The sequence below is a fragment of the Pan troglodytes genome, chromosome 8, assembly GCF_028858775.2.
Source record: "Pan troglodytes isolate AG18354 chromosome 8, NHGRI_mPanTro3-v2.0_pri, whole genome shotgun sequence".
NCBI classification, from domain to species: domain Eukaryota; kingdom Metazoa; phylum Chordata; class Mammalia; order Primates; family Hominidae; genus Pan; species Pan troglodytes.
This window is the reverse complement of record NC_072406.2, coordinates 72,957,753-72,970,322: the sequence shown is the minus strand read 5'-3', so window position 1 is coordinate 72,970,322 and position 12,570 is coordinate 72,957,753. Positions and strand designations below refer to the sequence as shown.

General features: G+C 40.3%; 2 protein-coding genes across 6 annotated transcripts in view; one reads left to right on the top strand and one right to left on the bottom strand.

Annotated features, from left to right (window-relative positions):
• ANK3 (ankyrin 3) overlaps window positions 1-12,570 on the top strand; it is a 714,446-nt gene that overhangs the window by 41,206 nt on the left and 660,670 nt on the right. The gene's annotated exons all lie outside the window — the stretch shown is intronic.
• On the bottom strand, window positions 7,139-7,855 carry LOC450480 (ADP-ribosylation factor-like protein 4A). The gene has a single exon (XM_016918372.4). It carries the CDS (start codon window positions 7,853-7,855, stop codon window positions 7,139-7,141), a length of 717 nt encoding a protein of 238 aa, XP_016773861.1.

Below are 12,570 nucleotides of genomic sequence, written 5' to 3'. Positions count from 1 at the left end.
ACCCTCATTTGAGGCAGCCTATGACAGAAAGGCCAATACCTTGGGCTACATTGGTCTTGTCTAACAACAAGATGTACAGCAGCTGGGGGTCAGCAGAGGCAGAGCTCCTGTGCTCTGTAAAACATATGCCAGTATTGCTTATGTAGGAACACTGCCCAGTGATTTGATATTGTCTTCACAAGAATGTTTTATGCAAGATGATACATGGTTGGTCACTCAAACAACAAAATCCCTTGACACACATTGGGTTTTAATTCTGTCCCATAACACCTATTTGTATCTTAAATAATGTGGTTCACATAGCTTTGGTCAGTCTACTTGATGATGGCTTGAATTTAGCTAGTGATGAGGAATAGAGGGCTACTTGGCATATTCCTTACCAGCTAAGGCTATCTATTCTTGACAACCCCTCCTACTGGGTTTAAGAGATAGGAATGAACTCTTTTCCTGGTGGAAATGAGTTTGTGGCACAGGTACATGTGTATATGCATGCATGTGCTTTGGCAGAAAACATTTCAGAACCACAGCCTTAAATTATTCATTCTTAAAAATTTAAAAAACCTCAGCTCAGCTCTTGAGGGAAAGAGGAGAGCAGATGAAAGGCCAGAGTTAGGAATTAAAATGCAGATACTGTATTTGGTATTGCTGTGTTAGAAAAGTAATCTGTTAGTCATGCAAGAGGTATAATTGACCTTTTATAATAAAAGGTCAAGGATCCAGACATATATTTTGGCTGGGAAAAAGGTCATCTCACCTTACCTTTTGTGAGCAGCAGGGGCTCCCCTCTGTAGGGCAAAATGTCCTTTAAGTAATTACCTTTGTCATGCCGTTAGTTTAAGTAAGTGAAAAGTGGCAAACATTTAGTGGATCTTCTCTGTGTGCCTGGTACGATTCTAAATGCTTTACATTGGTTCTTTAATTTAATCCTCATAATAACCCTCGTGAATGAGTTTCAGAGATATTGATCCTCTCAGTCTCAGAGTTGGCAATTTGCCTACAGCACTGAGCAGCCTTTTCTACTCACCCAGAGTGCAATTTCAAGTAGTATTTTCTTTTCTTTTCTTTTTCAAATTTCATTTAGATTCGGGGGTACATGTTTGTTACCTGGATATACTGCATGATGCTGGGGTTTGGGGTATGAATGATCCTGTCACCCAGCTACTGAGCACAGTACCCAGTATTTTCTCTATGTGTCAAGAAATGTAAAAGATGGGGAGACTTGCCATGGAGTGTAGGAGAGCTGACTTTGACCTAACAGATCTGTGGGTAGATGCCATAAATTGACTCTATAGCACTAAAAAGAATTAAACACACACACACAATTGACCTGTTCAGTGAAGTTATTAATAGAGTTCTTTATGGTGAAGAAAATCTGTATGGGTTTAATCCAGGAGTTAAAAAATAGTGGTCTATGGGCAGATTTTACCTACAGGTTGTGTGATAGCCCAGTATGATATTTAAATAAAATTAGAATTCACAATGCCTTTTCGTGGGGGCAGAAACACTCAGTAACAGCTCCTATCGATGCTGTAGCCCCAAAGCTTCACACATTTACATTTTCCTGCCTGGATTCTGAAGACTTCTGAGTGCGTAGCTCTTGGTTAAATCACTCAAAGGAGGTGGTAGGTCATACATGGTTGGTAGGTTGTATTAACTATTTTTTGGTTATTTTTACCAGAGATTTGGGAGACGATGGTGGTGGCAGCAACCCTAGATTTGTCCAGTAGGCATATTTTAAAAATGCTGAAGCACCAGCTAGTTAGAAGCACAACAAAATCCTCATTTCTTTTTTTTCAAAAATTTATGTTTCATAAAAGTATTAAAGTATTAAGTTTTAAGTTTTCTAAAACTTAGGGAAAAAAACATTGCCTGTCATAAAAAATTCAATAAATTATACTATTTTCTGTAATAGTAAAAATAAGAACTACTTTGGACTTCCTTATACCATTTGCTAAGACCATTGGAAAAGCGTGCAGTATTAGGGTGGGAGTGTCCCGATTTTCCAGGAACCGTCTTGTCACGGCTTGGCTAGGAAAAGGAAAGGGAAATCCCCTGACCCCTTGTGCTTCCCGGGTGAGGTGATGCCCCTCTCTGCTTCAGCTCGCCCTCCTTGGGCTGCACCCACTGTCCAACCAGTCCCAATGAGATGAACCAGGTGCCTCAGTTGGAAATGATGCAGAAATCACCCGTTTTCTGCTTTGATCTTGCTGGGAGCTGTAGACCGGAGCTGTTCCTATTCGGCCATCTTGGAACGATCCTCAGATATTTCTTAAGAAATAAATTATTTAAATACTATTTATCCTAGTTTGTACTACTTTCTAATCTGATTTCTTTCTCATTACATGCCCAGGATACTACCTTCAAGTTGAAATTTGCTATTCTCAAGCATGTTTGTATACTACAATGGCATGTTTGCATCCATAAAGAATGTGGAGTATTGTTTTGTATTTAATATGTTTCAAACATCATATAACTGTGTTTATACTGTGCATACAATTTTGTACCCTTTATTCCCTCAACATAATTTTGAGGTTTATCTATATAAATCTAAAATCCATATAAATATAAATTACAAAATGAATGGCTCTAGTTCATTCTTTTTTTTTTTTTTTTTGAGATGGAGTCTTGCTCCATCACCCAGGCTTGAGTGCAATGGTGGCATGATCTTGGCTCACTGCAACTTCCACCTTCTGGGTTCAGGCGATTCTCCTGCCTCAGCCTCCTGAGTAGCTGGGATTACAGGCACCCGACACCACGCCCAGCTAATTTTTGTATTTTTAGTAGAGTCGGGGTTTTGCCATGTTAGCCAGGCTGGTCTCGAACTCCTGAGCTCAAGTGATCCACCTGCCTCAGCCTCCCAAACTTCTGATATTACAGACCTGAGCCACTGCACCCAGCCAGTTCATTCATTTTTAACTGCTGTAAGTGATTTCATTTGATAAATACACCTTTATTTATTTATTTTTGAGACAGGGTCCCACTCTGTTGCTCAGGCTGCACTGCAGTGGCATGGCCACAGCTCACTGCAGCCTCAACCTTCCAGGCTCAAGTGATCCTCCTACCTCAACCTCCCAAGTAGCTGAGACTACAGGCACGTGGCACCACATCTGGCTAATTTTTTATTTTTTGTAGAGTTACAGTCTCACTGTGTTTCCAGGGCTATTCTCAAACTCCTGGGGTCAAGCACTCCTCCTGCCTTGGCCTCCCGAAGTGCTAAGATTATAGGTGTGACCCACTGTTCCTAGCCAAATATACCTCTATGTAGACATCCATTCTCTGTTGACAAACATTTTATTTCTTTCTATCCCATTACATTAGAAACAAAGTCAGCATTACATAGTGGCTAAAACAGGGATACTGAAAGTATTTTCTAGGTTCAAATACTGATTTTATCTTTTTTTTTTTCTTTTTTTTGAAACGGAGTCTCACTCTGTCGCCTAGGCTGGAGTGCAGTGGCACCATCTTGGCTCACTGCAACCTCCGCCTCCTGGCTTCAAATGATTCTCCTGCCTCAGCTTCCTGAGTAGCTGGGACTACAGGTGCGTGCCACCACGTCCAGCTGATTTTTTGTATTTTTAGTAGAGACGGGGTTTCACCATGTTAGCCAGGATGGTCTTGATCTCCTGACCTCGTGATCCGCCCGCCTCGGCCTCCTAAAGTGCTGGGATTACAGGCATGTGCCACCGCACCCGGCCTGATTTTATATCTTAATAGCTGCCTTGCCTTGGGCAAGTGACTTAATCCCTCTTGCTTTGCTTTCCTCATTTATATTATGGTATATTCACAAAATGGAATATTATATAGCAGCTGACAGAAATAAAATCTAGCTATATCAATTTTAAAACTTTTCCTTGTGGTAAGAACACTTAGCATGAGATCTATCCTCAACAATTTTTAAGTGTACAATAGAGTATTGATTATAAGTACAATGTATGGCAGATCTAACTTATTCATTTTACGTAACTGAAATTTTATGCTAATTAAATAGTAATTCTGGGTCAGGCATGATGGCTCATGCCTGTAATCCCAGCGCTTTGGGAGGCTGAGGCGGGTGGATCACTTGAGGCCAGGAGTTCAAGACCAGCCTGGCCAACATGGCAAAACCCTGTCTCTACTAAAATACAAAAAATTAGCCAGGTGTGCATGTGCCTGTAATCTCAGCTACTGGGGAGGCTGAGGCATGAGAATCACTTGAACCTGGCAGGCAGAGGTTGCAGTGAGCCGAGACCACGCCACTGCACTCAAGCCTGGGTGAGGAAAGGTCTCAAAAAAAAAAAAGTTAGTAATTCTTCATTTTCCTCTCCTCCCAACCCCTAGGAGCCACCATTTCACTCTTTGATTCTATGAACTTCACTATTTTAGGTGCCTCATGTAAGTGGAATCATGAAATGTTTGTGTCTCGGTCACTGGGTTATTTCACTTAGCATAATATCCTCCAGGCCCATCCATGTTGTTGCCTATTGCAGAATTTCCTTTTTTAAGGCTGAATAGTATTCCATTCTATATATATATACCACATTGTCTTTATTTATCTGTCAATGGACATTTAGGTTATATAACCACATCTTTGCTATTGTGAATAGTTTGCAGTGAACATAGAACTGATAATATCTCTTCAAGATCCTGATTTCAATTCTTTTGGATAAATACCCAGAAGTGTGATTACTGGTTCATATGGTAGTTCTATTTTTAATTTTTTGAGGAGCCTCCTTAACTGTTTTCCATAGCCGTTGTGCTATTTTATATCGTGACCAATAGTGTGCAAGGGCATCAGTTTCTCCACCTCCTCACCAATGCTTGTTGTGCATGTGTGTGTGTGTGTGTGTGTGTGTGTTTATACCAGCCTAATGCATGTGAGGCGGTATCTCATTGTGGTTTTGATTTGAATTTCCCTAATGATTAGTGATGTCGAGCATTTTTTTTGTATGCCTGTTGACCATCTGTGTGTCTTCTTTGGAAAAATGCTTGTTCAAGCCCTTAGCCCATTGTAAAATCAGGTTCCTAGGTGTTTATTTGCTTTTTGCTGTTGAGTTGTAAGAGCTTCTTATATATTTTGGAGATTAATCCTTTATCAGATATGGCTTCCAAATATTTTCATTCCCTAGGTTGCAGTATAAATATTAATAAACTATTGAGAGGGATGGACTGCGATATATATAGTTGTGTGTTGCTTAATGACAGGGATATGTTCTGAAGAATGTGTCATTAGAAGATTTCATCCTTGTGCAAACATTATAGAGTGAATTTACACAAACCTAGATGATATAGTTAACTACACGCCCAGGCTGTAGCCTATAGCTCCTAGGCTATAAGCTGTACAGCATGTTACTGTACTGAATGCTATAGGCAAATATAACACAATGGATGTATTTGTGTATCTAAACATAGAAATGATACAGTAAAAATAGCATATTTATAACCTTGTGGGACCATGATCATATTTGTGGTCAATCATTCACTGAAACATTGTTACACTTTACTCTATTTTGCAGGGTGCATGATTGTATATGGGTAGAGGTAGGTTATTGTGAAGATCCTAGCATTCCTATCGAATACTAAGTTTATGCGTGCTTGTTACATCTGTAACATAATTAACAAAGTAATGAGTTCACGTGGTTCAAAAATGGACCTATGAAGAGACTGTGTCATGAACAAAGGATAATGATTGATTTAATATTGTGTACATGAGGTCTAAGATTACACCAAAATAAAAAGTAAAAATATAATAATACCTACACTTGTTAGGAGGATTAAATGAGTTAATATTTATAAAAAACTTTTAATAGTGCCTGGCACATAGAAAGTACTATACAAGTATTTGTTATGTAAAATATATGAACATCATTAACTATACAAGATATTGCCAGATTGTTCTGCAAAATATTAGTACTAATGAATTTTATAGCTTCATCCCACTCCAAATGCCACAAGCATAGGTAAGGGATGACATTTCTTCATATTCTTTTACCACTTGAAATAAGTTTCTAAATTTTTGTCAATTTTTGGTTGTGAAATGAATCTCACTGTGGCTTTAATTTGCTACATTTTCCTAATTTAAAATGAGATTGAACAACTTTTAATATATTTAATGTTATTTCAATTTCTTCTTTTATAAAATGCCTAATTATATTCTTCACTCATTTTCTTTCCTGTAAGGCTCTTTGTATTTTACCTATTGTCTTAAATACTAAGGTTTGTAAACACTCTTGATGTCTAATAGTGCACCTCCATACACACTTATTTAAAATTATCTTACCTATTCTTGTTCTTCTGAAAAAATTGATATCAGTTTGTCAATTTGCGTAAAAATTCGATTTTTATTTTAATTGGAATTGAGTTTATAGATCAATTTTGGAGAGAACTGATCTGTGAGAAAAGTTTTACTAAGAACAGTTTTTCTATTTATAGCTCGGGTTGCTCTATTATTTTGTTCTGTATTTTTTGTTATTCTATTTATATGTTTATATATTACTTCCCATTCTTTTGTGTTTGGAGCAGATGCACTTAATTGGTGAGTTTGACATTTTCATTAAAAGTCCTCTGTTCTTTTCATTTTCTTCTTTGCAGATCTTGCTAGCACTCACAGTTCCAACTATCATCTTATGGAAATGAATCCTCAGTCTCCTTCATAGCTTGTCTAGTCCTGCTCTTAATTCCCAAGGTCTTCATTCTAGGTCCTTGTTTTCCATTCCCATTTTCAATTACAAATATTATCCATTCTTAAGTGTATTGCCAATGTTTTTTAGATTAGCTGAAGATTTGACAGCCTTCTCTTCATGAGCGCGGGTTATTTCTATATAATAAACATGTTGTAAATCTTCAGCAAAGGCTAATAATTTGACTGTACTTTACGGCTTTGTAAATCTAAATGATTTAAACACATTCTTAGTCCAGAACTTTAATGAGCATTTTCTAATAACTGAGGGAGGGGCATTAAGAACCATGTCCACATTTTTTTTTTTTCACTCTTTAGAGTTTTATTTCACTAACTTCAGGTCAAATTTCTACAACTGTGTTCTGGTCAATTTACTATCCTTGCTTGGCTTCCCCAAATGGTAGTACCAAAAGATGTGTGGGATAGGGAGAAGATACCACTTTAAGAAGCATGCATTTACTCATCCTCCACAAATCAACAGAGTTAGGCATCTGATCGTTGAACAAAACAAAGCTTTAATAGCATCCAGGAGGGCAGACAGGCAAACCAGGCTGTAGACACTTTTCCATTTGTCAAAATCAGACCAGAGAAAACCTCCTCCACACAGATATAATAGGTATTGATATTCATCTTTTCTTTAATGATCATATCATGCAGTTTCTCAAGTCCTTCCTTTAGGCCATCTCCTATGATTGCGCAGGTAGGCTGCAAATGCCAAGGAGTTGATGAGCTCAGTTCACCTGTTGCTAACAATTTCTCAATTCCTGAAAGAGATAATGAGTTCTCCAAGTCTTGTTTATTAGCAACTGTAAGTACAGGGACTCCTTGATTTTCTGATAACCTAGTTATTTTGTGAAGTTCAGTTTTGGCTTCTTCCATCCTTTCGATATCAACAGAGTCCACAAGAAATAAAATGCCATCTGTGCATCTGGTATATGACTTCCATAGTGGCATTAATTTCTCCTGACCACCTACATCCTTGAAGTGAAAAGTGACTGTTTTAGAATTTCTCAAGTTTACCTTAATTTTCTCAGTGTTAAATGCTTTGGTAGGTACGGTATTTACAAATTCATTGAACTGCAGCCTGTATAAGACAGTAGTCTTTCCAGCACAGTCCAAACCCAGCATAACAATGTGGAAGGATTGAAATGAAGGCAGGCTGGACAGGATAGAAGTCTGGTCTGATAGTCCATTCCCCATTTCCAGCTGCAAATAAATGTCCCAAATTGAAACGCTTTCTACTTCTTGCCTTAGGACTTCTCTTCGTAGGTGATCCAACTATAAGACTGACTAACCATCCTTCCTTCCCCTTCACTCAGCGTCTCTCTCAGCCGCTGGGGAGGTGTGCTGATACCTGTTCGCTGGCACCAGGGAGGCATGGGCGGTGGTGGAGGCCTGAGCACCAGGTGGGCGCGACGCGCCAGACTGTCCTAATGGTGGTTGTCCGGCAGCTCCACGCGACAGACCCCACCCCCTGCCTGCGCGCCCCTAATCACTACCAAGGATTAACATAGATGTCAAACTGCTTCTCCCTCACTTCCAAGATAATTATTATTCATGTTTTCTTTATTTAATGTTAATACTTTTCTTGCTTCATCCATGATCACCCACCTATTTTGACCCCATGTAATCATTTGATATATAATTCTTTTGGTTCACATTGACTAAACAAACACATAAACAAAAATTAAGGGCACATAGCTTAAAAGTATTCTTAGAGAATGATGGTATTTCCATGAGTTTTAAAGAGTAAGATTATCTGAAGTAAACCTACCTTTCTTCCTTCCTTCTGTCTGTCCATCTGTTCATCTGTCTGTCCTTCCATCCTTCTGTTCTTCCTGCATGCCTACCTTTCTTAATTAAAAGAAATGTTTATATGTGGTTGTCATGTATGGACAGGAACATTGACATGGGAATTGAAGACCTGGGTGTAGTTCTGGCTCGGCAACTTAAATTCTCTGAAGCTCAATGTTAATTTGGGAAACAAGGCTGCTGCTTGTTTTCTGAAGAAAGGAAACTGAAGAAAGGAGTGTAAGGGAGTTTAGAAAAATGTAAAAGGAGAGCAATCAGGTGGATTTTGCTGTCTATAAATTTCGAGCAAATTGACTTTTAGAATGGATATGGAAGAAGGCAAACTTTGTTTCTAAAAGGAAACCCCACTTGTGAAATATCTTCTAAGTGAAATTCATAATCATGTTTCTAGTTCAGCTTCCCTTTTGGGGATAAGGACAAAGTACTACATCCTGTGTTAGAGGGTGATATGGCTGCAGTCAGTCCCCCATTAATTATGAAGTTTGGTAGTATGGATTTGACTTATTTTACTATTCTGTTTCTTCCAAAAAGCCCCATGCTTGCTCAAAGTTGATAACTGTACCAGATATTGTGGGATAGTTTCAGCACTTATTGAATAATTTCTAAAGGCCAGAAATTATCAGTTGTCACTTATTTTATGTTAATAATCTTACTAAACAGATGTTGTGATAACAATTTAACTGATATGTAGGGAGAAACTTTGTCAAACCGTGAGTTTTCTCTGCTCTCAGACCCCCACAGCAGTCATCGACACGGAAGACTTCTGTGACCAAAGATGTGGGGGTTTTTCCTCATATACCAAGCCTGGACACCAGCTGGTGTCCTTCAATTCAGTTCTGACACTGTCTACCTGGAGATGGTGTCAGGTCCCATAGGTTGAGGGCTTAGTCCCACAAGACCACCCCTTCCTTCCCCCGCAGTTGAAAGTCAGAGCCTCTGGAACTTCTGAGCAACTGGCTTCAAGTTGGGATTCCCATGAACCCTTCTTTGGGTTCAATTAATTTGCTAGAGCAGCTCACAGAGCTCAGGGAAACATTTACCTGTGTTTACTGGTTTATTATAAAGGACATTACAAAAGATACAGATGGAAACATGCATAGGGCCAGGTATGGGACACACAGCTTCCATGCCCTCCCCTGGCACACCACCCTCCAGGAACCTCCAGGTGTTCAGCTCTCTGGAAACTCTCTCAATACAGTTCTGTTGAGGTTTCATGGAAGCTTCAGGACATCAACATTCCTTCCCTCAGGGTATGGGGTAGGACCCTAACCAGGAAGGGTCTTAAGACCCTCAGTCAGAAAGGCAGAGAAGAGTGGAGTCCTTCCTTGGGGCAGTGGAAAGGAGGGCAGGAGAAGGTAAGAGGCCTGTGCCTGAGGCCTAACACACCCAATATTATAACAAAAGACTGTAACAAGGGCAATGGGAGTCCGGAGCCAGGAACTGGGCCAAAATCCAATATATATCATAACACCACACTGATGTAAAAAAAAAAAAAAAAAAAATGAGGCTCGGAGAAGTTGTTTCTTGTTTTAAATCAACAGGTATCAAGTGGCAGAATCAGGATTAGAGCCCAGGATGTCCGATTTGGTGTTGCACGTGCCTTCCACTGGAAAACAGCATGGATTGGTGTTAGTAATGTGGCTTCTAGAATCTGGTTGTGTGACTTTGACCTTGGACAAGTTATTTAAGCTGTCTAAGCCTCCGTTTTCTCATTTAGAACGTGGGAGTGCTAATAATTATTTTGTTTTTTTTTAGAGGCAGAGTCTTGCTGTGTCACCCAGGCTGGATTGCAGAGGCATGATCATAGTTTGCTGTAGTCTTGAACTTCTGGGCTCAAGCAGTCCTCTCGCCTCAGCCTCCTAAGTAGCTAAGACCACAGGTACCATCATGCCCAGCTAATTTTTCATTTTTTGTAGAGATGGAGTCTTGCTATATTGTCCAGGCTGGTCTTGAACTCCTGGCCTCAGGTGATTCTCCTGCCCTGGTGTCCAAAGTCTCTGGGATTACAGGCGTGAGCCACTGTGTCCAGCCGGTAGTTATCTTTTAGGGGCATTTTCTAGATCCCTGTCCTTTCTCTGTCTTTTAACCATCTTCATTATCAAGGTCTTAATATATGTATACTCAATCCCATGGTAACTTACTTCCATGTCCAAGTCGGAGCCAGTCTGCCCTGCACTGGAGACATACTAGTGTACAAGACAGTTCTTGTCTCTGTCTTTGTGGAATTTATGGTTTACTGGAGATACCTATACTATGGTGGTGTAAGCAATGAATGCAGCCACATAGGATACTACTGGAAGGCATAGTGGGGGCACCTGAGACTGGTGGGGCTGGATAGGAAGGGAAGGCTGCTTGGAACTGTACATTGAGAATGAAGGATGATTCGGATTTAGCCAGGTAAAGAGGAGGGAGAAGAGTGTTCCAGAGAAAATGATGTTTGCAAAATCTAGGAGATGCAAGAGATCATGATGTTTTCCAAAAACTGGAAGTTCAACCTGTGCCCATGTGGGAGGTGGTGAGAATTGAGATGGAAAAATTCACAAGGGCACCTCAGGAAATGCCTTGCTAGTCATGTTAATGGTTTTGGACTCGGACCTGAGGGCAGTGGGAAACCACTGAAGGAATTTAAGGACTTTGCCACATGATAAGATTTGTACTCTGATTATTGTCTGAAAAGTAGGTGGGAGGAGGTCAAGATTTGGAAACAAGATGATGAGAGACCAAACTTCAATAGAATAGTAGAAATGGGGAGATGCAAATATCTTCAAGAAATACTTAGGAAGTAGAACTGGCAGGACTTGGACTTGGAAAGTAGAGGAGAGGGAGAAGTTGAACATAATGTTCAGGTTTTCACTTGGTTAACTTTCCCCTGAGTTAGACAGTGCCAAGTGAAGAGGAAAAATATTATTATTTACTTCCTAGATAAAGCACTTCATGTGTACCAGGCACTGTTCTAAGTGATTTACAGATACTATATTGTTAACTGTTCACAGTGGCCTTATGAGATAGTTACTACTCATTTTTCCTATTTTATAGTTAAAGAAACTGAGGCATGCAGAGATTAACAACCTCCCCACATAGCCAGAAACTGGTAGAGCCAGAATTCAAACCAGGCAGACTGGTCCAAGACCCAGGTTCTTAACCACTGCACCCTGCTGTCTTATCAACGGGGAAGATAAATTCAATTTTGGTCATGCTGAGTTTGAGGCGCCATCAAGACATCTAAATGGAGTCACCCGGTGGTTTGGCGTTTAAAAACAAAATTTAAGCCAGAGACACGGATTTGGGAAACATTTACCTGTACATAGTAATTGACCTGTGTGAGGAAGAGGAGGTAGAGTGAATGGAGAAGGCCTGTTGGGAACACCTATTTAGAACCATTCCCAGGAGACTGAGGTTAGGCAAGGCTAGAGAAGTAGGAAGAAAACCAGGAGAGCATGGACTAGATATTCAGTGACATCTTCATGGAGGTAACTGGTTTTGAAAGGAGGCCTCTGCAGTCCCCACTGCCCCTCCCTCTGTAACTCAGAGCCACTGGGCCATGCTGGCCCTCACTGCATTGTCCCTGGCCTCAAGGTATACCCATTACTGTGGTGCGAGCAGCAGTGAATCTGTATGGGTCTGCAGCAGCTCAATTCTTGTCTCCTTAGAGGAAGTAATTCAACTGAGGGGCTTAAAGCAGGGAGACCAAGGCAAGTTTTATATTTTTTAAAATCTATTTTTTTTCCTTTTATCCTTTCTTTCTTTTTTTTTTTTTCCCGAGACAGAGCCTTGCTATGTCTCCCAGGCTGTAATGCAGTGGCATGCTCTAGGCTCACTGCAGCCTCTGCCTCCTGGGTTTAAGCGATTCTTGTGCCTCCACCTCCTGAGTAGCCGGGACTGCAGGTGCCCACCACCACGCCTGGCTAATTTTTGTATTTTTAGTAGAGAGAGGTTTCACCATGTTCACCAGGCTGGTCTTGAACTCCTGACCTCAAGTGATCCACCCACCTCAGCCTCCCAAAGTGCTGGGATTACATGCATGAGCCACCACGCTGGGCCCCAGGGTAATTTTAGAGCAAGAGTGAAAGCTTATTTAAAAGTTTTAGAGCAGGAACGAAAGG